The sequence below is a fragment of the Mya arenaria genome, chromosome 5, assembly GCF_026914265.1.
Source record: "Mya arenaria isolate MELC-2E11 chromosome 5, ASM2691426v1".
NCBI lineage: Eukaryota > Metazoa > Mollusca > Bivalvia > Myida > Myidae > Mya > Mya arenaria.
This window is the reverse complement of record NC_069126.1, coordinates 458,205-482,893: the sequence shown is the minus strand read 5'-3', so window position 1 is coordinate 482,893 and position 24,689 is coordinate 458,205. Positions and strand designations below refer to the sequence as shown.

The 24,689-nt window shown below is 35.2% G+C and overlaps 1 protein-coding gene across 4 annotated transcripts in view; it reads right to left on the bottom strand.

Moving 5' to 3' along the window:
- LOC128234551 (semaphorin-5A-like) overlaps window positions 1-24,689 on the bottom strand; it is an 85,937-nt gene that overhangs the window by 12,623 nt on the left and 48,625 nt on the right. For all 4 annotated transcript variants that reach the window (XM_052948825.1, XM_052948824.1, XM_052948826.1 and 1 more), the window contains 7 exons: window positions 13,037-13,242; window positions 9,779-9,910; window positions 8,368-8,584; window positions 7,772-7,860; window positions 7,325-7,524; window positions 6,360-6,495; window positions 5,962-6,092 (listed from right to left, as the gene is read on the bottom strand). In XM_052948825.1, the coding sequence (XP_052804785.1) occupies window positions 5,962-6,092; window positions 6,360-6,495; window positions 7,325-7,524; window positions 7,772-7,860; window positions 8,368-8,584; window positions 9,779-9,910; window positions 13,037-13,242 (1,111 nt within the window). The remainder of the gene's footprint in view (window positions 1-5,961; window positions 6,093-6,359; window positions 6,496-7,324; window positions 7,525-7,771; window positions 7,861-8,367; window positions 8,585-9,778; window positions 9,911-13,036; window positions 13,243-24,689) is intronic.

The window sequence follows — 24,689 nt, the reverse complement described above, 5'->3', positions numbered from 1 at the left end:
CCTCTTTCACAAAGGTAGCTCAGATTTTCTGCAAATGTTCACATATGCTAATTATAAATTCAAACCTTGAATACTTTAAAATACCAAACAGCAAACATATTTTAATCAATAAATAAGAAATACAGCTGAAATTAGAGACAAAATAAAGAATGTATTGTATTTGGAAACAAGCCCAGCAGGCACACAACGTTGAAATATAGTTGAATATTGGTCACAATGTCAATCAACAATATTTCAACGTTGAAACAACGTTGAAGCTTCAACGTTGAAAAATTGTTGACATTTCGACGTTGAAATACGGTCGATACCTCAATTTGAGGATGGTTGAAAAATGGTTGTCATATTGATGCTGTCATGACATTCGAATATAGATCGATATTCTGTTCTGTTTATATTTCCATTTCCACATTCAATTTTTTATAGAGAGCCATTCATGCTTGATGAGTAGACTTCTTTTTTGAGGCTGAATGGCCATCTACCGCAATACAGAGTTACCCCGATTGGAAAGTTTGAAACGAGTTGCGCCCCTTTCGTATTGGGTAGTTCCGGTCAGTTTTAAAAAAATATCAATTATGCAGATCATCAGTAACAGCAGAGCTTTAAAATTATTGTAAATTCCATTAGTTCAAGCTAACTACGTGTGGGAAGTGACAGTCGGTTCCATTCGAGTAAGTACGTATAAAGGATGGTTTATTTACATTTATTGTTCTAATCTTTTACATTTCAGCATGGATGAAGAAGGGGTGGTGCATCGCATTGTTGATGGGGCAGTGGATGAGGAGACATTGGCAAATCATATCTTTTGTATGACTTGTATTAAATTTAAACTCATTATACCATTTACATGTACATACTGTATAAATGCAATCCAAACAAAACTGTGTTCTTTATAGTTTTTTACCTTACCTTAACCCTTCAGCGGTTTAACTGCAACGTCTATTCAATGTTGAAACTGCAACGCTGGTTCAACTTCATTTCTGCCGTTGTTTCAACCTCATTTCAACGTTGTTTCAACGTTTAAACCACAACGTTGTTTCAACGTTTAAACCACAACGTTGTTTCAACGTCTAAACCACAACGTTGTTTCAACGTTGAAATCACAACGTAAATACAACTTTCAAATACAACCATATTTCAACCTTTCTCAATGTTCAAGGATGTCTGTTGTTTCAACGTTGCTTCAACGTTGTTGTGCCTGCTGGGAGTGGTGTTTTTTTCTTTAATTATGGGCATTTGTCATGATGTATCATCTAGACAAACACAAATCTCAAGCTGAATGAAACAAAAATGAAAAAGTTTTCAAACAGCATTGATGCTTGTTGTTTTAAGTATGATCTGACAAAAGATCATAGGCTTTTGGACCAAATGAATGACACTCAGCTGAAATTTTCTAGATATCTGATGGTTATTCTAAAATTATATTCACCTGCTTTATCAGTACATTGTTTGTTGTGGTAGTTGTATAGAATGGTTTGTAGGTGTTGGCAACAACATCAGTAAAGCATAACATCAGTATGTCTTCTGGCCAGACATCTTTCTCCACAGCTTTGAGCCTAATGGTCACAACCTGATTGCGTTCCTTAACAGTAAGACCAAGGGTTCTTCCTGCATTAGAAGACAAGAAGAAAATGCTTAATAAACTCAGTGATTTACATGAACAGAGAAACACAAAAAAACATGTACTAGCACTATATAAAAGCAAAGTTATATATGTAACTAGTGACTGTGTCAGTGTGAAAGAGATTAGGGCAAACTTAGAAACTGATATATCAGCAAGTTGATAATTAGATATTTTTCAGTAGTTAAATTTATATTTTGAAGGTGAAATGGATTGAAAAAATGTATGATATATGAAAGATTCCGTACCTGGATTATTTTGCTGGAAACTGACATCCTTGTTATCCTAAAGGAAGATAGTGGCGGCCCCTGCATGTTAACAAACCAGCACCGGATGCATTTGCTGTTCATGCACAACCAAACGGCTATTACATTAAGTGGAATTACTTGTTCCTTAAGTCTGCCAAATACTGTCTGTGGATGGTAGAGAGCACTTTTGACCTGCTGAATTTGGTAAGAGATGTAATTCCATCATGGAATGCCATCTGACCACCTGTGGTACAGCACATCCCCACAGGCAACGACTGGGGTATGGCCCGCTTTTTTCAAAGGCTTCATTGATGGAATTTATCTGCAAATACATATGTTCATTTTAAAATGGCGACGTCTATTTTATCAATTGATCAGCTTAATGATTTTTTATATGGAAATTGAAGAATCAGGTTCATTTGTAGTGCGTCAATACTGTGCTACAGATGCTGGAAATTTTTTAAAACAACTCCAATCAATAATTCAAAAATATCATTCAAAATGATAAAGTAACAGTTGAATTAATAGTGTTGCTATACAGTGATAAATGTTGAGACCAGGGCCACTATTCAGTATTGATCTTAGCCTTATCCTTGTCATCGAAATAAGACTTTTGGATGAACAAGCCCGAATTCTTATGCTATTGCATGGAATCATATTTTTGAACAAGCCGAGCTATATAAAATTCAGAATTTGAGCAAGCCTGGAAGTCATTTTACCAGTGCAGGGCTTGTGGGCTGGTGCTATTTTCGACCACTGGCTTCACTTATAATAATCTTCAATCAAAGTTGCTTAATAAATACAGCCCCAGGGCTTTACCTAGTCATTGATACACATAAACATCTAACTCTGTTTTGCACAATATCAATTTTGATAAGAAAAAAATATTACTCTATTTATTAGTCATGTTTAAAGGAGGAACTTTCAATGTCAGGGGTGTTAAATATTCATACAGACTTCTTAATATGGTATTGTGTAAACACCTAGTTATTATATTAGACAGGCAGGTGCATTGTTGCCTTTGTGTGCACTTTTTCAGTCAAAGAAGCATAGTTGGTAACTTACTGTCAATCATATTATAGCATTTAACTAAAATTTAGTCTTCTTTCAGTACAGGGTACAATGGTATGTGATCAGAGTAGTATGATTCTAGAGTGCTGTAAGATCTTAAACAAGTTGAATCCAAGTTTGTGTATATATGGTATTAATATGAGCCATAATCAGTTGTAACTGAATCTATTAACTGGCGTAGATTGAAATTGGTATAAAATAAGTGTGCAATAGAAGCCCTTTCATTTTGATCATAATTGAAATCTCCCAATAAAGCGATCTTGACCTGTAATAGCTTTTTTGAGTTCTTGGAAAAGAACTGAATTATTTGAAGTTGTTGCTTCCTTTGGTAAACAATAAACAAAACAAATTAATTAATTGTTTCTGAGCTGTGTAATGGCACACTCGATACCTGCAACACCATGAATTTTTAGCATTTGCAATAAAAACAGTAAATGCACAAATCAAACCTAAATTAACTATAATAGTTACGCAGTCTATTGAGTAACCCTACCTATGCTTTAACCTACTTTCTACGTCTATTGTTAGACTTGGATGGTAATAAACAAACAACGACTATATTGCACAGTTTTGTTTAAATGCAGTTGAATACAGACCGACAGGCTATACAAAGCTAATGCACAATAATTTCACGTTTAAAAGGCAATAATAATACTCACTATACACATAGACGTTGAAGTCAGTCGCTTGCATAGTCCTTGTTTTGTTCTGTAAATCTTCGTGACAGCGTGTGAAGGTCTCCTGTCAATAGGAAGAATTTAAACTGAACAAAAATAATAACAGCAACTAAATTTCGAATTTCCTACAAATTAAGATATTTATAGCTTAATAACTGACCGAAATAATTTTTCAACTGTATGTGCTTCTACATATCATTTTCAAAATATCAGAACAAGATACCAATATCAGTGAAATTCAAGATAAAAGAACAAACTAAATTCGTTCAAAAATTCTATTGTAAGTAGTCACTCACCGAAACTTGCTGGCCGATGATTGGAAGATGCTTGAAACGATGTGAAACATATCATTCAAATTCCTTGAATCGCATAGTTAGGTACTTGTTTGGGAATTATGTATGAAAATCAATTATCTTGACGCGCTAGCCACATCTATATCCCACTTGTTGTTTTCCTAGCCAAGAATGACAGATCCCAGCGCTAAGTATTATCGAATAGCAAGCGAACGGAGAGATACTAAAAGGCTGACCTAAGGGCTGAACAATAGATAAAGAGGAAAAGGCTGACCAAAAAAAAAAATGAATGGAAATATTTTGATATATTTTTTAAAGTTTTATGGGTTGCTGAGTTTTGAAATTTATTTAATGTACGTGGTGTGACCTAGATGTAGATTGATACAGGTTTCTATTTCTACAAATGATAAAAAAAGTCATCTATCTTAAACTAAACACTCTTATAAATTATACAAATATTTATAATAAATCAGTTATAATACATTCAATAGTACAAGGAAATCAAAATAACCCATTAAAATTAATTCAACAGAAATAATTCAATTTCAATTTTTCTGGTCAGCGTTTTCCCTCTTCATTTATATGGTCAGCTCTCGGATCAGCCTTTTAGCACAAGACAATGCGCACCTGCTAGATAGTTCCAAAATAGCGATGTTTTGTTGAAAGAAGCCAATCTGAATAAGTTTTTCCTATAACACTAGTGTTATAGGAGAAAGGTATAACCTACCAACAATTCATGTGTAACCATTGTGTTTTTATTTAACAATGCACTGTTAAATATTGTGGAAATACAGTCGAAGAATATATTTTACAATATGAATCAGCCGCCTTTGGGCGCTACTTGACTCGTGTACTTATGAATAGCGGACAAAAGGTCTATTTTATTTGGCCGTGCACTTCTGTTTAAAACTGGTTCCTGGACGCTTCTGTTTGAGGTATGAAGCTGGGGACCAAATGATGCATGCCTGTCGAAAAGTAGCATGATACCTATGAACAGCACCGCTTCGCAGTACCGTCCAAAAATAGTGAAGCCATTGAATGTCAATTAAGAATTTTTGCAAACTGTGAAAACACAGGAAGAGCGTTTAATTACATGATCGATTAAATATTTGATCAAAGAAAAAAAATCAAGTGGCAAAGATAATAATTAGCACATTTTACATGTGCTGCACAGGAGGTTGATAATCAGCTTGTTTTAATGTTCTGCAATGACTGGCAATGTCATATAAAAAACTGCATGCAAGTACTAATAATTGACTTTAATTTATTACTGTTGAGGTTAAATAATATAGGATATAAAACATATTTATCGTAAAATAAACAATGATCTAGGTACTTTAACTTACTTGTAAGTTGTTTACAGTGACCATATATATTCATGTGAATATGTGTATACCCTTTAACAGTTATATGATTTCAGAAGTAAAGGTCAAATTTTCATTGGGATCTTGAATTCGTGGATAAGCCAACCCACGAAGTCCACAAAAATTAATGTGCCACAAATATTTATGATTTCACAGTATATGTTTCAAGGAAGTAAATTAAATCTTATTTGACACCAGATCAATCTAAACTAAATAGTCAGTGTTTAACTGATGTTGAAGGGCACATAATTCAAACACACACACAAAGATCTCGACAGAGTCATGTGAATGGCCTTGAAGCCGTAGAGCCAGGGTGTTGTCTTCTTATGGTTGTCACTAATGCCAAAACATTTTGGAATTTAACCATGTACCTCCAATGAACCACTTTCATTACCAAGATGCACAAAAACCTAGACATTGAAGCTTTGGTGTGTGGCCCCTTGCCCCCTCATAGAGGGCACTATTGCCAAATGATTTCAAAATCCCAAAATGAATGTCGACAATGTCATGGACCGGACATGAAAGCAGGATGGATAGGACGGACCTGACAACACCCATGATTCCTATATAGCACTTCACTTAGTGAAGCAGGGTATAATAAATATTAGTACATACATTTACATAAATAAAGACATTGATAGAGTTCCTTTATGAATCTTTTAATTCAGTTACATTTTTTAATCTGTATACCGTTCGTTCTGTGCCTGTATAAGAGGTCCGAGCATGTCCGGCTGTACGGCCTGGTCCATCAGCTGGAACTTGGACTCCTGCATCTTGAGAACCTCATTGGAGCGCTTGCTCTGCTCACGACGCTCTGGACACTAAACATGTGAACATAAGGGCAAACATTGGAAAGTGTAGCTGGAAATTTTCAATAACACCAACAAATGTTTCCACAAAATGTTAACTCAGACTTATTAAGTAGCCTAACCTTACATTGTGCTTAAATTAACAAATGATTTCAATTCCTTCCCTCATTACATGAATAGTGAAGCCTTTACAAACAAAAAATTGCATGGTTGGTTGTGTTATATGATAACATCTAAAAAAAATTGAATATGGAAAGTATTACGTTTACAAGACCATACTTGTGTAAGTTTTTCTGTTTGTTCAACAGGGACCCAGGCGGACTGAGGTTTGTCCTGGAACTTGAATGGACCATTGAATGAGGAATTAAATGCTGTCATGTTGAATACACACACTGCAGAACCTGCAATACTGTTCCTGGAAAAAAAAGTTTAGTTGAATAGTTAGGTACTTTGTGAACAAAAGTACATGACAAACAATGTCTGTTTACTACAGATTAGTACAGAAATGTACCAGTTAAAATTATTTAAAAAAAATCTTGAGCTGCACATATTAAACAAGCAACTTCAGATGTTTTTAAATACCTAATGCAGTGTTCTCAATAAGAACCGGCTGCCAGTCAAAATGGACTGTTCAAATGGCAATTGGACCAGTTCAAATTTGGAAAACTAAATTAATTTTAAGTAGAAGCTGGTCGGTTACTTTACTATTTGTAACGGTTCAACCGAAACTTATTGAGAACCCTGCTAATGCTAAGTATTAATGTTTGAAATGTGGTATTTCCTGAAGAAACTAAGTCTGTAGAAGTGCTTTATAATATTGAAAAAACAGTTTCAATATTTTACTTGAAAATTATGCATTAAGTGAAATTCTTTCTTAAAAATAAATCAGTTATGGAAATTGTCAAATTTAAGGAAGAGGTGAAAATTCCACTAAAGGGGCCGGCTGGGCTGATATTCATAAAGCATCTTATTTCCTAACTTAAGTCATGTTCTTAATATACAAATATATATCTGAATAAGAATAGGATATAATTATTTGAAACGTTTTGTCATTGATAATTATATATCATTAAAAAATATACACATCTTCAAATTTGACAATGAAAAAATAACTTAATTTAAAAAATGACTTAAGATGATTTATGAATACCAGTTCTGTTCTTCGACATTATTAAAAATAAGAATGTGTTGTTGTTTTTTAATTATTTACAATAAAAAAATCATCCTTTTTGCAAACAACTTACATGGGTGTGTTGAAAACTGCATAGAGAAGCTTCTGGTCACCCTCTTCCAGCATAAAAGTGTTCTGTATCTCATCATAATAGAAGGGGAACTCTCCGGGCCTGGAGCAGTTGAGACGAGCCTTGAAGAACGTCGTCCACGTGTGCTCAAACATGGGACCCTGGTCAGCCTTGCAGAGACGAGCCACACGTGAATACACACGCTGTAAAACAATAGCAAAAACACAAATTATTATGGTTTAGGTGCTAAAAAATGATGTATATGCCACCCTTTAAACTTACTAGTGATGCATATCCTTTTTATATATGTAAAGTGTTTTGTTTTCTTTATGTATTTAAATACAATTTATATAAAATTCAATTTCATTATTCATTCTAATAGCATTATTAAACACCTATGTCTATGGACTCTGAGATCAAATAATGTCGGCACTTTACAATTCCTGTTACCTTGCCACAGTTGATGAACTCGTCGGCAAACTCTCGGAAAAAGAAGAACACCTCATCATCAACTTCGTAAGATGACACAAACTCCGGTTCTGCAACAACAAACAATTATTACTGCAGACCAAGAAAACAGTCTTCCGAAATACCTGTCATGCCATCCCAGATCATATCTTTCACAACTGCTAGTATGTATTTAATAATTGTGAGGATAATGCCAGAATTTTAAAATTCCCCACGTCTGTTTTATTGAGAAAATATGACAATCATACTGTATGAACGGCAATGTGTTATGATGTCATTGTTTTAATATATTCAGGATTGCACTCTGTTTGGACTTAAACAAAGGTATGGTATTCAACCTTATAGCAATTATCAGCTATTCTTTTATAAAACAATTTAATACTAAGGTGCAGGAACTTGACTCATTTTTCTAATGTAAAATATAAGAATATGTGAACAGAAGGGCATGCAAGCAAATTCCATACAGCCCAGCCCGCCTGGCTAAATTTCGCTTGGTGCCCAATGTACTTAACTATGTAATTGTAATCTGATAAAATTATTTTAATGAATTCATATCACCAGTGTGTTACAACACGCACCGTTTAGCCACAATGAATTGGACTGCGCTGTCCTGAGTGCCTTAGACTGGCGTCCCTCTTTCCTATAAATAGCGGGGTCACGATCATCTGGCCCCAGATTTGTGGCCCCATAACTCTCCCCGTCACTCGTGATGATGGCCGTGGAGTTGTGACTTGGATCGTATGGACATCTACCCAGACCAGCCTCTTTTTCTAGGACAACAGATAGGTCAGTCACCTGCGGTAGTCGTGGTAACAATTCCATTATTCATATGTCAGTTATTTATGGCAAATAATCAGCAACAAATGATAAGAAAGCCAGAGATGAATGCTTTGTTTCATTTGCATGTTATAATGATAGTTGCAATATTTCCCTTGTACTTCACCTTATATGATATTATCATAGATAAAAGTGCTAAAAATAGTATAATATTAGATATGTTTTGGGTTTTATACCAATTTCTAAAGCCATGGTTCCATAGGAACCAAAAATCTTTGACATGGCTTATTTGGTTTCAATCGGCTATATTGCTAAAAAAAGTCAAAGTTAATCATTAAACTTTTATAGATTAAAATTGTGTACGTCTTAAGGTCCAAAATCGTATGACCCAACGCAGTCCAAAGGACGGCTATATCCCCCACCATTGTTGTTTTCTCTGAACCTGACTGGTACGTTGAATCTGACCAAAATTGTACACTACCACTGGTCAAGAGTGGGAAAGCAGGAAATACAAGTTGCCTGATTGGTAACCGAAATATGCTTGGATATATGAACATGTTATAAAAGGATATTTGTTCAAGTTAAACAAATTGTGTGTAGTGTAGGTATGATCAGTCAAGGTTATTTTGGCTAAAAAAAGAAAAAGAAAATGAGTCTTTGATTTATAACATCGATGAAATAGCAAGCCATTATTATTTTTAGATAAAGTGATACATATATATTGTGGTGACATCATAACATTGTTTTACTGCTTTTGAAGAGAAAACACAAATTTCAAATATATTATCACATTTGTGTCCATTGTTTATTCAAATATTAAAATTGTTGCACATGATGATAATGCTCGGCAGAGTGCCTAAAGTATCAATCTGTGCAACTTGTTTAACACTTTCAATTGACAAACAGTTTTACTTGTGTATTCTGACCTTAAAATGTCTTGTGTGACCTTGACCTTTGAGTTATGGACCCAGGTCAAGGTCACTGCACATTATATTCATAAGGACAACATTTGTTCCAAGTTATATGGAAATCCATCAATGCATAAGTAAGTTATAGCCTGAACAAGAAATGTTATGGACAGACAGACAGACTGACCGATGGACGAAGTGCACTCCTATTATCCCCTCCACACTCTGTGGCAGGGGATTAACAAATAATTTATTACAATTTTTTATTTTCATCATTAGCCTGATCTACCATTGTGACAATTACCTTTCTCCATGAACAGATGGGTTTGAATGCGTTGGTCCCACATACATAAAAGGCACTCTCCTCTGTCGAGTCAAGGTTTGTCTGTGTGTAGTTGTGCAGCAGCAGCACACGAATAAAGTTGTGACACTTTGCCTGAAACAATAAGTGTAGTTGAAGAGTGTCTTATAGCAACAGAACATTAGGAAGGAAAAAGCTTCAACTGACTGAGATCTGTTCTGCAATGTACATAAGAGAATGATCATTAAGCATTACACAAACACCATGCTATATTTCATGCTATGTAAACAAACACATTTTTTTAATGATTTAAATCCAATGAACAACCTCTGAATAAATTAAAGATTGCCCCTGCCCTACTTCTCCTCCATTTAGCAACATCAAAAAATACCATCATTATTGTGGAATATACATGTAGTTGTATCTTTAAACAAGAGGGCCAAATGGCCCTGAATCGCTCACCTGTCATATATTGCACATTGGTTTGATAAGAAATCTGGATGGTTCAAAGTAGTTAAGGTTTTTTAGAAGTCTGGGTCATTTTTTACCCCAATGCCAAAGTTTGGACAATAAAGGTAGAGGTCCACTTAATAATGTATTATGCTAAATAGCTCTAGTCCTTGTGAATTCGGAGAGAATTTTTTTTAATGCTTCTATTATATACAAGTATTGAAAACCTAAGCCTATGAACATGGGGCGTGGCCAATTTTGACCCCAGGGCTAAAGTTTGAACAATCTTAATAGTGGTCCAATAAACGATGCTTCATACCAAATATCTAAGGCCTTCGCCTTTTGGTTTCGGAGAAGAAGATTTTTTAAGTTTTCATCATATACATATATAAGGAAACCCATGATCGCCCGGGTGGGGCCATTTTTTGACCCCAGGGCCAAAGATTGAACAATATTGGTACAAGTCAACTAGATGATATATCATGCCAAATATCTAAGCTCTTGTCACTACTTGATTTTACGTGTGTATCTATATATGTATATTTGTAATTAATTGTTGTATGTGGCCCATATTGAAAATTGGTATGTGTACTAAATATGTTATCCAGTTTAGATTAAGACGTTACTTGTCTTTGTGAGTTCGAAGAAGATTTTTTAAGTTTTCACTATAACACATATAGAGAAAACCCATCAGCCCCGGGGTGTGGCCAATTTTGACCCCAAGGCCATAATTTGAACAATCTTTGTAAAGGTCCACTAGACGATGAATCATGCCAAATATCTAAGCTCTAGTCCAAGTAAGTTCAGAGGAGAAGATTTTTGTAGTTTTCACTATATAACATATAGAGAAAACCCATGACCCCCCAAGGGGGCGGGGCCAATTTTGACCCCAAGGCCATAATTTGAACAATCTTTGTAGAGGTCCACTAGACGATGAATCATGCCAAATATCTAAGCTCTAGTCCAAGTAAGTTCAAAGGAGAAGATTTTTGAAGTTTTAACTATAAACATATAGAGAATACCCTAACCCCCCGGGGCGGGGCCAATTTTGACCCCAAGGCCATAATTTGAACAATCTTTGTAGAGGTCCACTAGACAATGAATCATGCCAAATATCTAAGCTCTAAGCAACGTAAGTTCAGAGGTGATTTTTGATTTTTTTTACTATAAACATATATAGAAAACCCATGACCTCCCGGGGGCGGGGCCAATTTTGACCCCAGGGCCATAATTTGAACAATCTTTGTAGAGGTCCACTAGACGATGAATCATGCCAAATATCTAAGCTCTAGTCCAAGTAAGTTAAGAGGAGAAGATTTTTGAAGTTTTAACTATAAACATATAGAGAATACCCTAACCCCCTTGGGCGGGGCCAATTTTGACCCCAAGGCCATAATTTGAACAATCTTTGTAGAGGTCCACTAGACGATGAATCATGCCAAATATCTAAGCTCTAAGCAATGCAAGTTCAGAGGTGATTTTTATTTTTTTTACTATAAACATATAGAGAAAACCCATGACCCCCCGGGGGCGGGGCCAATTTTGACCCCAGGGCCATAATTTGAACAATCTTTGTAGAGGTCCACTAGACAATGAATCATGCCAAATATCTAAGCTCTAGTCCAAGTAAGTTAAGAGGAGAAGATTTTTGAAGTTTTAACTATAAACATATCAAGTATACCCATGACCCCCCGGGGCGGGGCCAATTTTGACCCCAAGGCCATAATTTGAACAATCTTTGTAGAGGTCCACTAGACGATGAATCATGCCAAATATCTAAGCTCTAGTCCAAGTAAGTTCAGAGGAGAAGATTTTTGAAGTTTTAACTATAAACATATCAAGTATACCCATGACCCCCCGTGGCGGGGCCAATTTTGACCCCAAGGCCATAATTTGAACAATCTTTGTAAAGGTCCACTAGACGATAAATCATGCCAAATATCTAAGCTCTAGTCCAAGTAAGTTCAGAGGAGAAGATTTTTGAAGTTTTAACTATAAACATATAGAGAATACCCATGACCCGCCAGGGCAGGGCCAATTTTGACCTCAGGCCCATAATTTGAACAATCTTTGTAGAGGTCCACTAGACGATGAATCATGCCAAATATCTAAGCTCTAGGCCAAGTAAGTTCAGAGGAGAAGATTTTTGAAGTTTTCACTATAAACATATAGAGAAAACCCATGACCCCCCGGGGCGGGGTCAATTTTGACCCCAAGGCCATAATTTGAACAATCTTTGTAAAGGTCCACTAGAATCATGCCAAATATCTAAGCTCTAGTCCAAGTAAGTTCAGAGGAGAAGATTTCACTATAAACATATAGAGAAAACCCATGACCCCCCGGGGCGGGGCCAATTTTGACCCAAGGGCCATAATTTGAACAATCTTGGTAGAGGACCATTTGGTGATCCTACCTACCATATATCAACGGCCAAAGCCTTGTGGCTTGGGAGAAGAAGATTTTTAAAGTTTTTCCTTTTGGTTGCCATGGCAACCAGAGTTCTGCATGGAATTGAATTCTTTGAACAACTTTGATAGAAGACCACCCAAGGAACATCCCTATGAAGTTTTATTAATATTGGCCCAGGGGTTAAGGAGGAGATGTCTTTTAAGTAAATTGTTGACGGATGACCCAATACGCACGACGGACAAAAGGCGATCACAAAAGCTCACCTTGTCACAAAGTGACAGGTGAGCTAAAAATCACTTCGTAACATTCTTTGATACCAATTTCAAACAATAAATACACGATTTCATGAAGCTGCATTGCATTTTGGAATATCAGGTACAGGTTCACATTCATATTGCATACCTTTTCCTGGGTGGCCAAACAATCTCGATACTCCTCACTGGTCGGGGCAACGGACACCTCCTGTAGAACGGTCAGATCGTCCAGATCCAGACGAAACAGTACATTCCGTGCCCCCACCACAAGCTGGTTACGTTTCACATCCACCAACAGCTCTGCGTAGTCAACGATATCCTCACTCTTAAACACTGGTGACTCTGATATCAAGTCTGAAATGTAAGAAGGAAGTGGTGAATTTACCTAAATCTTTGTTCAAGGGAAGCTATTTTCATATTTGACATGTAGGTCTTAGACAGGGTTGCATTTCCTTCAACAAGGCAAATATTAAGTCTTTAGTATGTAAAAGAACCTTTAGTAATGGTTTCTTAATTTCATTTCTCTGTGAAAATTAAATAATTTCACACCATTTGTGCCAATTTGTTTTGAACAATGTTGACAATTCACAGAAGCTTAAATGCGTTCCAAGCCCAGGATTATATCCAAAGAATGGCCTCAACTTGTGCAATCTTCTTACTGGATTTGCAGTGCCCATGATCTAACTCAATTATCCAAATATTTATCAAACAGATTGAAGAAAATATGCAGCAAAAGCATAATTAAAAGAAATAATTACAACCATTCAAAAAATAACTCATTCAATAACTGTATTTTAAGCATTACTGTAATGTTAGTTTGAAAAATATTGACAGATTTCATCAAAATGTTATAAAGGAAATGAGAAGAAAACGAAACCTAAGAAATTCTTTGTTGAGCACCGAAGTAAAGAAGTCATTACCATTTATATAACAAGTGCAAATATTCTGCAATGTGAAAACTAGCTCTTTATAGCATAGTCAACCACTTCAAAATAAACGAGCTACCTAGATAACCTTTCCTCTTAAAATGGCTTTCAAAAGAAATGTATGCAGAAATGTTAAAAATAGTCACTATTATTACTCCTTATGCAACAGTCAATTGTAACCACGGCCCCCCAGGTCCAGGGATTAGCGGGGACTTTGACTTTCGGTCCAGCCAACCCCAGGTAAAATCTCCGCCCTGCGGGGACGAACTGATGGTCAAATACCCACCAAATGCCCCCGCAGCCCAGGGAAGGCAAACTCCCCGCTATATTTTGCGCGAAGACGAAGGGGGGGGGGGGTACAATTGCTGCTGCATTAATATCATCAAAATGATTTTTGACAGAACAAAATACATTAATCTTCTTCCATACTTCAGAACTGGCGGCACTCTCTTCTTCAATTAGGGATGTATTAAAATGATATGAATATTACATCATAAAAACAACAACTATAGAACAGTGCACTTAAGCTTTTCTTAAAAAGTCATTTATTCGCTTCAAACCAGATTTTGAATGAGACAGCACTAAAATAACACTTGTAAGAAAGTATTTTCATAGAGTCAAATAAAAATAAAATAAAAAAAAGTTGGGCATTAGAAATTTGGATAAGTGCAAATAAAGTGACAATAGTGTCTGAAAACTTTTACAGTTGCAAAGCATAATTTTCAGGGATCAGACTACGTTTCGAGTGATTTGTAGATTACAGGTCGAGTTCGTTCCGACTAGAAGTATATTTAAAGGAAGGGAACAAAGCAATAGTCTTCTGAAAATTGACAGCTGCCTTAATCACCATTAATAAATGCTTCGCAATACCGTGTATAGCGTTGACTCCACACAGTGAAATGCGGGGAAAATTATAGAAATGAATGCGGCAGGCCTTACGCGGGTATAGTGAAAATCAGATAAAGATAACATAGTTACGCAGTAAGGAAAAATTGTGGCGATAAGCAAAATCTGCAAAATGTGCGTGGTTGGTAGTGAATATAAACTGCAGGTGGTAAACTATCTGTTGCAGGTGGTAAACTATCTGTTGCAGGTGGTAAACTCTCTGTTAATGAACTTGACTATTCTTCAACAAAAAATAGATTTCTATTTGTAGCTTTTTTATTCTGGCTGATATCAGAGTAACTAAGGCATCCTTGTAAGCTAAATTGCAGATCAAATTATGGAGATAATTAAGTTTAATTGAAGTTTCCTTTTTGCCATTTAAGTAGTTTTTTTTATCGAAAACAACTTCTTGATACTGTCACCATATTGAAGACAGATAAAAAAAGTTGTGACAGTGACCTCCCTTGATGAGCCAAAATACATCATAACAACTCGGCATTGTCGGGAAAGCTGGGCAAATAGCCAAGAGTGGTTCAAATGCTTAATGGCATCTGAAAAAATGTCACTAAATTTAGAAAAAATTTATTTCCCTTTGCTACTAATTTCGAGGTTGACAGATAAATTAAAATATAGATAAAATAAAAAAATCAAAAAAATCATGATCTCTTTTTTTTCAATTTCACAGAAATTAGGGCATACATGTGCTAACGTCCCGGATGTCCGGATTTATCCTGGAAATGGTATCTCTGTCACGGAGGGTGCATGTTTGTCCCGGAAAGTCATAAAAAAAAAAAACGAAAAAAAAAATCTCAGAATCGATTATCTTAATTTTACAAATGTAAGTCAGCTATTTTGCCTGCCCGGACACTGGTCGTAAAACACAGGACATGTTGACACTAATCCGTTAATTGGTACATGTGTCGTCGAGGTCATCGTCAATCACCCGATAATTGATCTATTGGCCTATTGTTGTGCTTAACGAGTCGGGGAGGGTTCTTGTATACAAATTCATTGTTTTCATATGGATTTGTTTGGTCTTATGAATGATAGCTTTTAATTGATGAATTGATATTTTTCACACATTTTACCGACAAACGAGCATGAAGGTAAGTTCAAAGAAAGGGACAAAATGAGTAAAAAAACAAAATTAAAACACAGAAAACATCCCATATTCCATTCAAATTTCAAAGTTGATACGTCGTTATACTTTAAATAACTTTAAACAACTTACGCGTCCATAAGGAATTTTAGTGTTTTGAATTTTTTTATGAACTATCTTTGTGTATATTATTCATATCTTGGATTATCATTGGCTTTGTGTGTGTATAAAATGCAATAAAATTGAAATCCTTCAGTTGATGTTCTTGTTCAAACCCACAAATATCGCGCCCTGCAGACACCGCGGGTCTTTCTCCTGATGTGACAGACACGTCTCTATCAAAATTATATGCATCTCCAAACGGAAAAAAGCTCATCAACTGGAAAATCTTCTTGATCGTCTGGAAAATATTGTGTGTCATAAATTGCAAACGTTTTAAATGTAATGAAAAAATAAATATTTTGTAACGCATGTTCTCAAAAGCGCGGGAAAGCAGGTGCCCATATAGTTGTTTATTTCCTGTTTTGATAAAACAGAAAGTAGACTGCATATCCTCCTGGTTAGCACTTCATTTAAAGCCTGGGAAAATATCTAGTGGTTTTATTTTTTCAAGAAAATGCAGAAAAAAACAAACCATGTCAAGTATAAAATACGTCTTGGCAGTCAAAAAAGGTACATTTTCCCGACGTTAAAAACAACTAAAATAGCCCCAGATATGCTCTAGAATGCACCACAGACGTTCCCCAAAAAATTTCCCGGACCCCCCTAGTGTGCGTTGACATTACGACGAGTGTCCCGGAATCGACCCAAAAAATTATCACATGTATGAATTAGGGGCAGGTTGTTAAATCATTTTACTAAAAAATGATGGCCTAAAACTGATGTCACCCCTTTGCATTCCCTTATTCTGTAAATCATCAAATGTAGTCAATTTTCAGTACAGAAATGAAATGAAAATAACTGGCAATTTTCAAAAAATGCTAAAATGGTCATTATAACTTTTTTTGACATTAATGTTTAACAAAGTTCAATATCCCATTGTTTTTTATGTTATAGCAGCAATTTCCCTTTGTTTCTCAGAATTTAGGGAAAGGTCAGTGTTCGAAATTCGCGGTAGCCCAAGGCTACCAAATTTCAGCTGGGGCTACCGATTTTCCATAGAAACTAGCCCGACCGGGCTACCGTTTTTTCCATATGTGATTTAAAACTTTATACGCAAAGCCTTATTATTTAAGAATGCGTCCTTCAAGGCGACTGGAGCGACTTAGTCGCCTTGACAACAGTTAAGTCAGATTCGCCGAAATTTACGATGATAAAAAGCTAATTGCTCTGCGATTCAGGGCTCAAGCCATGTGCTGAATGTTTGTTTATTTAATCAATGAACATAAACACATGTCAAAATTAATAAATGCCCAAAGTAATTATCGATCAGTTTCTAACCAGTAGCTGTGTCTGCTAGCAGCAGTCAAACTCTATGACGTCAATAACTCAGCCCATTATGTAAATTAACGGATAACGTTGGCAGTTTCCGACTACTATGATGGCTATGAAAATCAACAATGCTAAAGTAGCAATATGAACATTGATATTTTATTTATTTTGTTTAAATATATTTTATTTATTAGCTAAAATAAAAAGAAAGATATTTAAGTTTTTAATGCAGACAAAAAATAATCATTCTACAAAAGTTAAATGCGCAGGAAACAGGTGCCCGTTTACTTCCTGACAAATTTTATCAAAGTGAACGGAGAACTATTGGACAAAGTTAACTCGTTGTCAGTGTACAGTGCAGTAAGGTTCTATTTTACAATTTTGAATTGTTTTGCCATTTATTTTAAAGAACAACTATAGGAATATTGGCAATATAAACATCGAAACATTTTGTTGTAACTTCCGAAACTTGAAAGTGAAACTGAAAGTTGAAAAGGGAAACATGTCATTGCACAATCGCTGGTGGATATTGTATTTGACAAGGATGCATTGAATACGAAACTTATAGTACATGCATAATTCTTTCCTTTAAATAAATGATATGTTCAGAAAATATTTCTCTCTTTTGATTACCTTTTTGAAAACTTTAGTTACTATTAACCTTTTAATGACTATACTATTATACGTTATGACTATAATTTATTATTGACGCATTGTTCAGATTGGGGAACATTTATTGAAACTGTATGAGCGTGAATGGGCTAGTGGATTCCAATCCGAATTTCGTACACTGAAAGGTTAGTTAAATAATTTTGTACTGGGGAAAACTTTCCCAGCAATAAATAAGAACATAATCTGTTCAAATACAAATAAAGGAAGGGCTATAGGTCATTTTCAATGTTCCCAATTGTTCTGAAAATTCAGTTTAATAACAAACCATTTTTGCATAAGATTCATGTGCACAAAAATTTAAGATTTAAAAAATATGAAATACCTAAATTTGTCACACTTTCCCATTACCTAGATCGAAGGCGAGGCCAAACACCCACAAATAACCAATCAGCAATCAGTATTTGCTGCATCATAGCTGCATGATAGCTGCATCAACACTCTGGTGTGTAAATCAATAAAATGGTACCATCCACTGAACACATGGATTCAATATATCAATACATAACTTTCTGCAAGAATAAGGAATGTTAGGTTCTCTAAGTGGTAGAAAATGTTGCAGACAAGACAAAAAGCATTATAAAAATTCTTTAATCATCATGGAAAAAATTGTTAAAACAAAACATTTATTTCTTTTTAATTTAAAACTGACTCAAGTTTATTCCTTATTTACTGGGATGAGCAAATAAAACCAATAGTTGTTGCCTTTTATTCTGCCTGACAATGCATCAAATTACCTATTCATTAAATATCATATGACTTTTATCATCTGCACTTGTTATTGTATATAATAGGGTAAAAGTTTACCGCAAGGCCTCTGAAAACTGATTATTTGCCTGTTTTGACCATGCCCGACCGATTTCAGTAACATTAAATGGCTTAAAAAAAAATCCGAATTTTTTCATTTTTTTTTTTTTATAATTTTGGTCTTAAATGGCTGTCATTAGAAAATGTAACACTGACAAACCTTGTTTGTCCTTCACACATACTTAAATACCGCCAATAAACGTGTCAAGTTATCCATTAGACGGATGCGACCAGTGCTACTCCGCTATGATGCTCAAACCATATTTGTTAGTAATGGCAGTCTAAACACATGGTAGATAACAGCATGGAGACACAATTTAACAAATTATGTCATATATAAGAATAACTGCTTATGCTGCTTATAATTACGCAACATTATGCTGCGTGTATTGATAGTTACCATTTAATGTTCAGTTTGTGGATAATCAAACTGTTACAACAGTTTGAAGAAGGTCTTAAAGATATCTTATTTCAATTGTTTCCCCTTTCGATTCAATTTTGAAATGGATGAACACAATATTCTTGCAATGTTTAAAAAAATATTTTTAACTTTATTTGTAATCAAGCACTAAACGTTTTTTGTATGATAGGTAGTGTAACTGAAATCGATATATTTGTTATTTTCACAATATTTTAATTTTTTTCCTATTAAAAATTGTTAACTTTCAGTAGATCGTTTTTTGAGGGGCAACGTTGCAGAATCAGAAAAAAGACCCACAAAAAGACTCCTGGTAGCGCGTCTTTTAAGTCATGTGGATTTACGGTATATTTAAAATAAGGTTCTGATACTCTTTTCTGCATTTTTTTCTTTCATTTTTCCAGATGTTATTAGGCATGCGCATATATCCATATAAATAGCTATGCCCCAATAGTAGTATTGTCTTATGATTATTTTCCATTGTTATATTAATCAATCTGTCCACTTTAGATGGGGGTCAGAAAAGACTGACATTGTGTTAATTGTGTTAAAAGGTAACTTAGTGCTCATCAATAATTAACACAGTTTAAGTAACAGATTAGTCAAGAACTTGACCTTCTAAATCAACGAAACCTTTACACTAGCTAGCAATATATATCATTTAATTATCAGTCCAACTTCATAAAGTGAGAGGAAACCTGTCATAAAACCTTCCACGACATGTCAGGTGAGTTAGTTCCATCAAATGCGAGTTATAATCGGCCACTGCTTTCAGTAATTATACCTTCGGCTGCTATTGTAAGTTTGGGAAAGTTTTTGTTAATTAAAATAGAAGGCATCCAAAAAACATTTTTTGTATAAATCCTGGAAAATCAATGGGTAATATTTTAAATGATTTCCATACAATTGTGGTGAAAATATCAAAATTTAGAATCACAGTCAATTTGCATTTCAATGTTGAGGCCACATCTTTTATAAATGTCAAAAATCCGTCAAGACACACCTAGGTCAAGTTGTATAAATGTCAAAAATCTCTCAAGTTTGTTCCTTATCTAAAAAAAAAGTATTTCATGCATAATAATAATTGAACTAAACAAGAACAAGTTTCTTTGCATAATTCTAATTAAAACACACAAGAACATTTCCTATTACATTATGATTACAAGATGTTATAATTTGTTTTTGTATCCAAATTTGCATAAATCTCATTAAAACAGCGGAAGAAGGAGCTCCGTCTTAAAAACTTGGCATATTACCTTGTACTTCTTTACATGTTATCGGCTGCTTACAAAAACATCAAGTAGTGGTGCATTACAACATTTACATGTATATAAAAGAATTGCAAAATTACAAATAAAAAACTGCATGTTAATTAAAGAATTTGCAGCATACATAATTCCTTACACACCACTATGCATTTTTTTGCAATGCTGTAAGAGGACAGAAATTTAATAAGAATATCTGGAACAGAAGTGGAGTTATGGACAACGTTAAAGATTTTACATGACATGACACTTATGCCAGACAATTTTTTCATTAAAAAATAGACAAATTAACAACAGCTTCGCGTAGCTTAGGCCAACACTACTTTAACGTGTTTTTTTACAACAAGAGGGCCATGATGGCCCTAAATCGCTCACCTGAGTAAAAGAGTTTAACCTTTGTTATCAATATAGCTTGTTTCTCAAAGAATATTGAACAAGAGCTGTCACAGTATGTAACAAATGCCTCCGAATGTGACATTGACCTATGAACAAGTACATAAAAAGTTGATCTTGCCTTTGTGTGTCAAATACATATGGCAAGTTATACACATGTTGCCTGAATAATCGCTGACAGGACTTGTCACAGTTGCCTGAAAAAGCACCTACCAAGGATCATTCCTATGAAGTTTCATCAAAATTGTCCAAGCCGTTTAGGAGAAGAAGATGATTATAACCAATTGTTGACATTTTCCTTTAGGTTGCCATGGCAACCAGAGTTCTGCATGGAATTCATTTCTTTGAACAATTTAAAAAAAACACCAACCAAGGATCATTCCTCTGAAGTTTCATCAAAATTGTCCAAGCGGTTTAGGAGAAGATGATTATAACCAATTGTTGACATTTTCCTTTAAGTTGCCATGGCAACCAGAGTTCTGCATGGAATTAATTTCTTTGAACAATTTTAAAAAAGCACCAACCAAGGATCATTCCTATGAAGTTTCATCAAAATTGTCCAAGCGGCTTAGGAGAAGAAGATGATTATAACCAATTGTTGACATTTTCCTTTAAGTTGCAATGGCAACCAGAGTTCTGCATGGAATTAATTTCTTTGAACAATTTTAAAAAAGCACCAACCAAGGATCATTCCTATGAAGTTTCATCAAAATTGTCCAAGCAGTTTAGGAGAAGAAGATGATTATAACCAATTTGACATTTTCCTTTAAGTTGCAATGGCAACCAGAGTTCTGCATGGAATTAATTTCTTTGAACAATTTTGAAAAAGCACCAACCAAGGATCATTCCTATGAAGTTTCATCAAAATTGTCCAAGCCGTTTAGGAGAAGATGATTATAACCAATTGTTGACATTTTCCTTTAGGTTGCAATGGCAACCAGAGTTCTGCATGGAATTAATTTCTTTGAACAATTTTGAAAAAGCACCAACCAAGGATCATTCCTATGAAGTTTTATCAAAATCGTCCAAGCGGTTTAGGAGAAGATGATTATAATCAATTGTTGACATTTTCCTTTAGGATGCCATGGCAACCAGAGTTCTGCATGGAATTAATTTCTTTGAACAATTTTGAAAAAGCACCAACCAAGGATCATTTCTATGAAGTTTCATCAAAATTGTCCAAGCGGCTTAGGAGAAGAAGATGATTATAACCAATTGTTGACATTTTCCTTTAAGTTGCAATGGCAACCAGAGTTCTGCATGGAATTAATTTCTTTGAACAATTTTAAAAAAGCACCAACCAAGGATCATTCCTATGAAGTTTCATCAAAATTGTCCAAGCGGCTTAGGAGAAGAAGATGATTATAACCAATTGTTGACATTTTCCTTTAAGTTGCAATGGCAACCAGAGTTCTGCATGGAATTAATTTCTTTGAACAATTTTGAAAAAGCACCAACCAAGGATCATTCCTATGAAGTTTTATTAAAATCGTTCAAGCGGTTTAGGAGAAGATGATTATAATCAATTGTTGACATTTTCCTTTAGGATGCCATGGCAACCAGAGTTCTGCATGGAATTCATTTCTTTGAACAATTTTGAAAAAGCACCAACCAAGGATCATTCCTATGAAGTTTCATCAAAATTGTCCGAGTGGTTTCGGAGAAGGTGATTATAACCAATTGTTGACGACGGACGACGAACGACGATAGACACCGGACATAGACCGATCACAAAAGCTCACCTTGAGCACTTTGTGCTCAGGTGAGCTAAAAAAAGGTCAAAACTTGATATCTATAATAGTATGAGTTAAAGACCTTGCTATACATTTGCATATTGTCTGTGGCAACATATGTACATTTAAGTCCCATTTGAACATCTCAAACAATTTTTGAGTTACGGCCAAGTGATAAATTCAAAATAGCTCAAAAAACAGGAAAGCTTAAAATTGTAATCAAGCTATTACTTATGCCTGAATTAATACTATTCTTTTAAAAAATTGTGACTATTTTTGACTATCGTGTTATTTTGGTGTAAACTGTCAGTGAAACATGTTTGATAAAATATGATTTTCACTCAGAAGTCCAGCCAATCCTAGGATTGTGTACCCTAACCTTGCATGATATCCACAAGACACCTGAGCCACTAAATATGTGCACATTTTATTGCTTGACAATACATTGAGCAGGTGTGAATGATTTAATGTTCAGAAATGTAATAAAATAGTGATCAAAAAATGATAAGGCTATTTTTTGTCTTATTATGGGTCAGATAACATCAATATTTCTGCACTGAAGGTCAGACAGTTACATCATGAATGGTACTAATTTTTTGTCATACTTTAGTCTATTATAAATAATTTGCTTTTCAGATTATAGTTAAAATTATTTACCATACAACAAATAAATTGTCACAGTCAAAACACATGAACACAAAAGCACATGCCAATTTGACCCTGGTGAAAGGGCATTACAATAGTTACCAGAAATTAAAGGCAGAATTATGGGCCTTGTCTGCTAATAAACATGATTTTTTTTGAGTTGTGGGAAAGGGTATAATTGTTGTGGGAAAGGGTAGAATTGTTGAAGGAAAGGGTAGAAATGTTGTGGGAAAGGGTAGAATTGTTGTGGGAAAGGGTAGAATTGTTGTGAGAAAGGGTAGAATTGTTGTGGGAAAGGGTAGAATTGTTGAAGGAAAGGGTAGAATTGTTGAAGGAAAGGGTAGAATTGTTGTGGGAAAGGGTAGAATTGTTGAAGGAAATGGTAGAATTGTTGTGGGAAAGGGTAGAATTGTTGTGGGAAAGGGTAGAAGGTAGAATTGTTGTGGGAAAGGGTAGAATTGTTGTGGAAAAGGGTAGAAGGTAGAATTGTTGTGGAAAAGGGTAGAATTGTTGTGGCAAAGGGTAAGAGGTTTTAGACAACTCCACTGTTCAAGAAAAAACAGTAGAACTAAAAACCAGATAACATCCGTATAATATTTTCAGGATTATTGATTATACAAGCTCTTATGATCCAGACATCACTTCCCACATTAGCTATCATATAGAGTACAGGCCAGCACCTCCATAGTATCAGGAAAATAGCTGGATTGCCCAACCCCACGAATAGACTGGGTGATAGGCCCAGCCAGAATCCCACCCTATCACTCAGAAATTTTAACTTATCTAGCAAACTGATTACTATTGGCCATTTCTAATATCCAGACACTCTTATGTGTATGATTTTTATCATTTTGAAAAAGGTTTTGTTTTAGACAGAATTACTTAATGTGTTTGTATTATGCTGCTATGTTGATTGCAATAAAAGCAGTTACTTCTTTTGTTTTATCATAAGTACCGTTTGTTTGCGAGAAAAAAGAAGCTCTGGTGCAATCTACGAAAGTTTCATGCTGATGCTGTGACTATGTGAAGTTGGTGCAATCTACGAAGGTTTCATGCTGATGCTGCGACTATGTGAAGTTGGTGCAATCTACGAAGGTTTCATGCTGATGCTGCGACTATGCAAAGTTGGTGCAATCTACGAAGGTTTTATGCTGATGCTGCGACTATGCGATATTGGTGCAATCTACAAAGGTTTCATGCTGCTACTGCGACTATTTGAAATTGGTGCAATCTACAAAGGTTTCACACTGATGCTGCGACTTTGTTAAGTTGGTGCAATCTACACGGTTTCATGCTGATGCTGAGACTATGTGAAGTTGGTGCAATCTACGAAGGTTGCATGCTGATGCTGCGACTATGCGAAATTGGTGCAATCTACGAAGGTTTCATGCTGCTACTGCGACTATGCGAAGTTGGTGCAATCTACAAAGGTTTCACACTGATGTTGCGACTATGTTAAGTTGGTGCAATCTACGAAGGTTTCATGCTGATGCTGTGACTATGTGAAGTTGGTGCAATCTACAAAGGTTT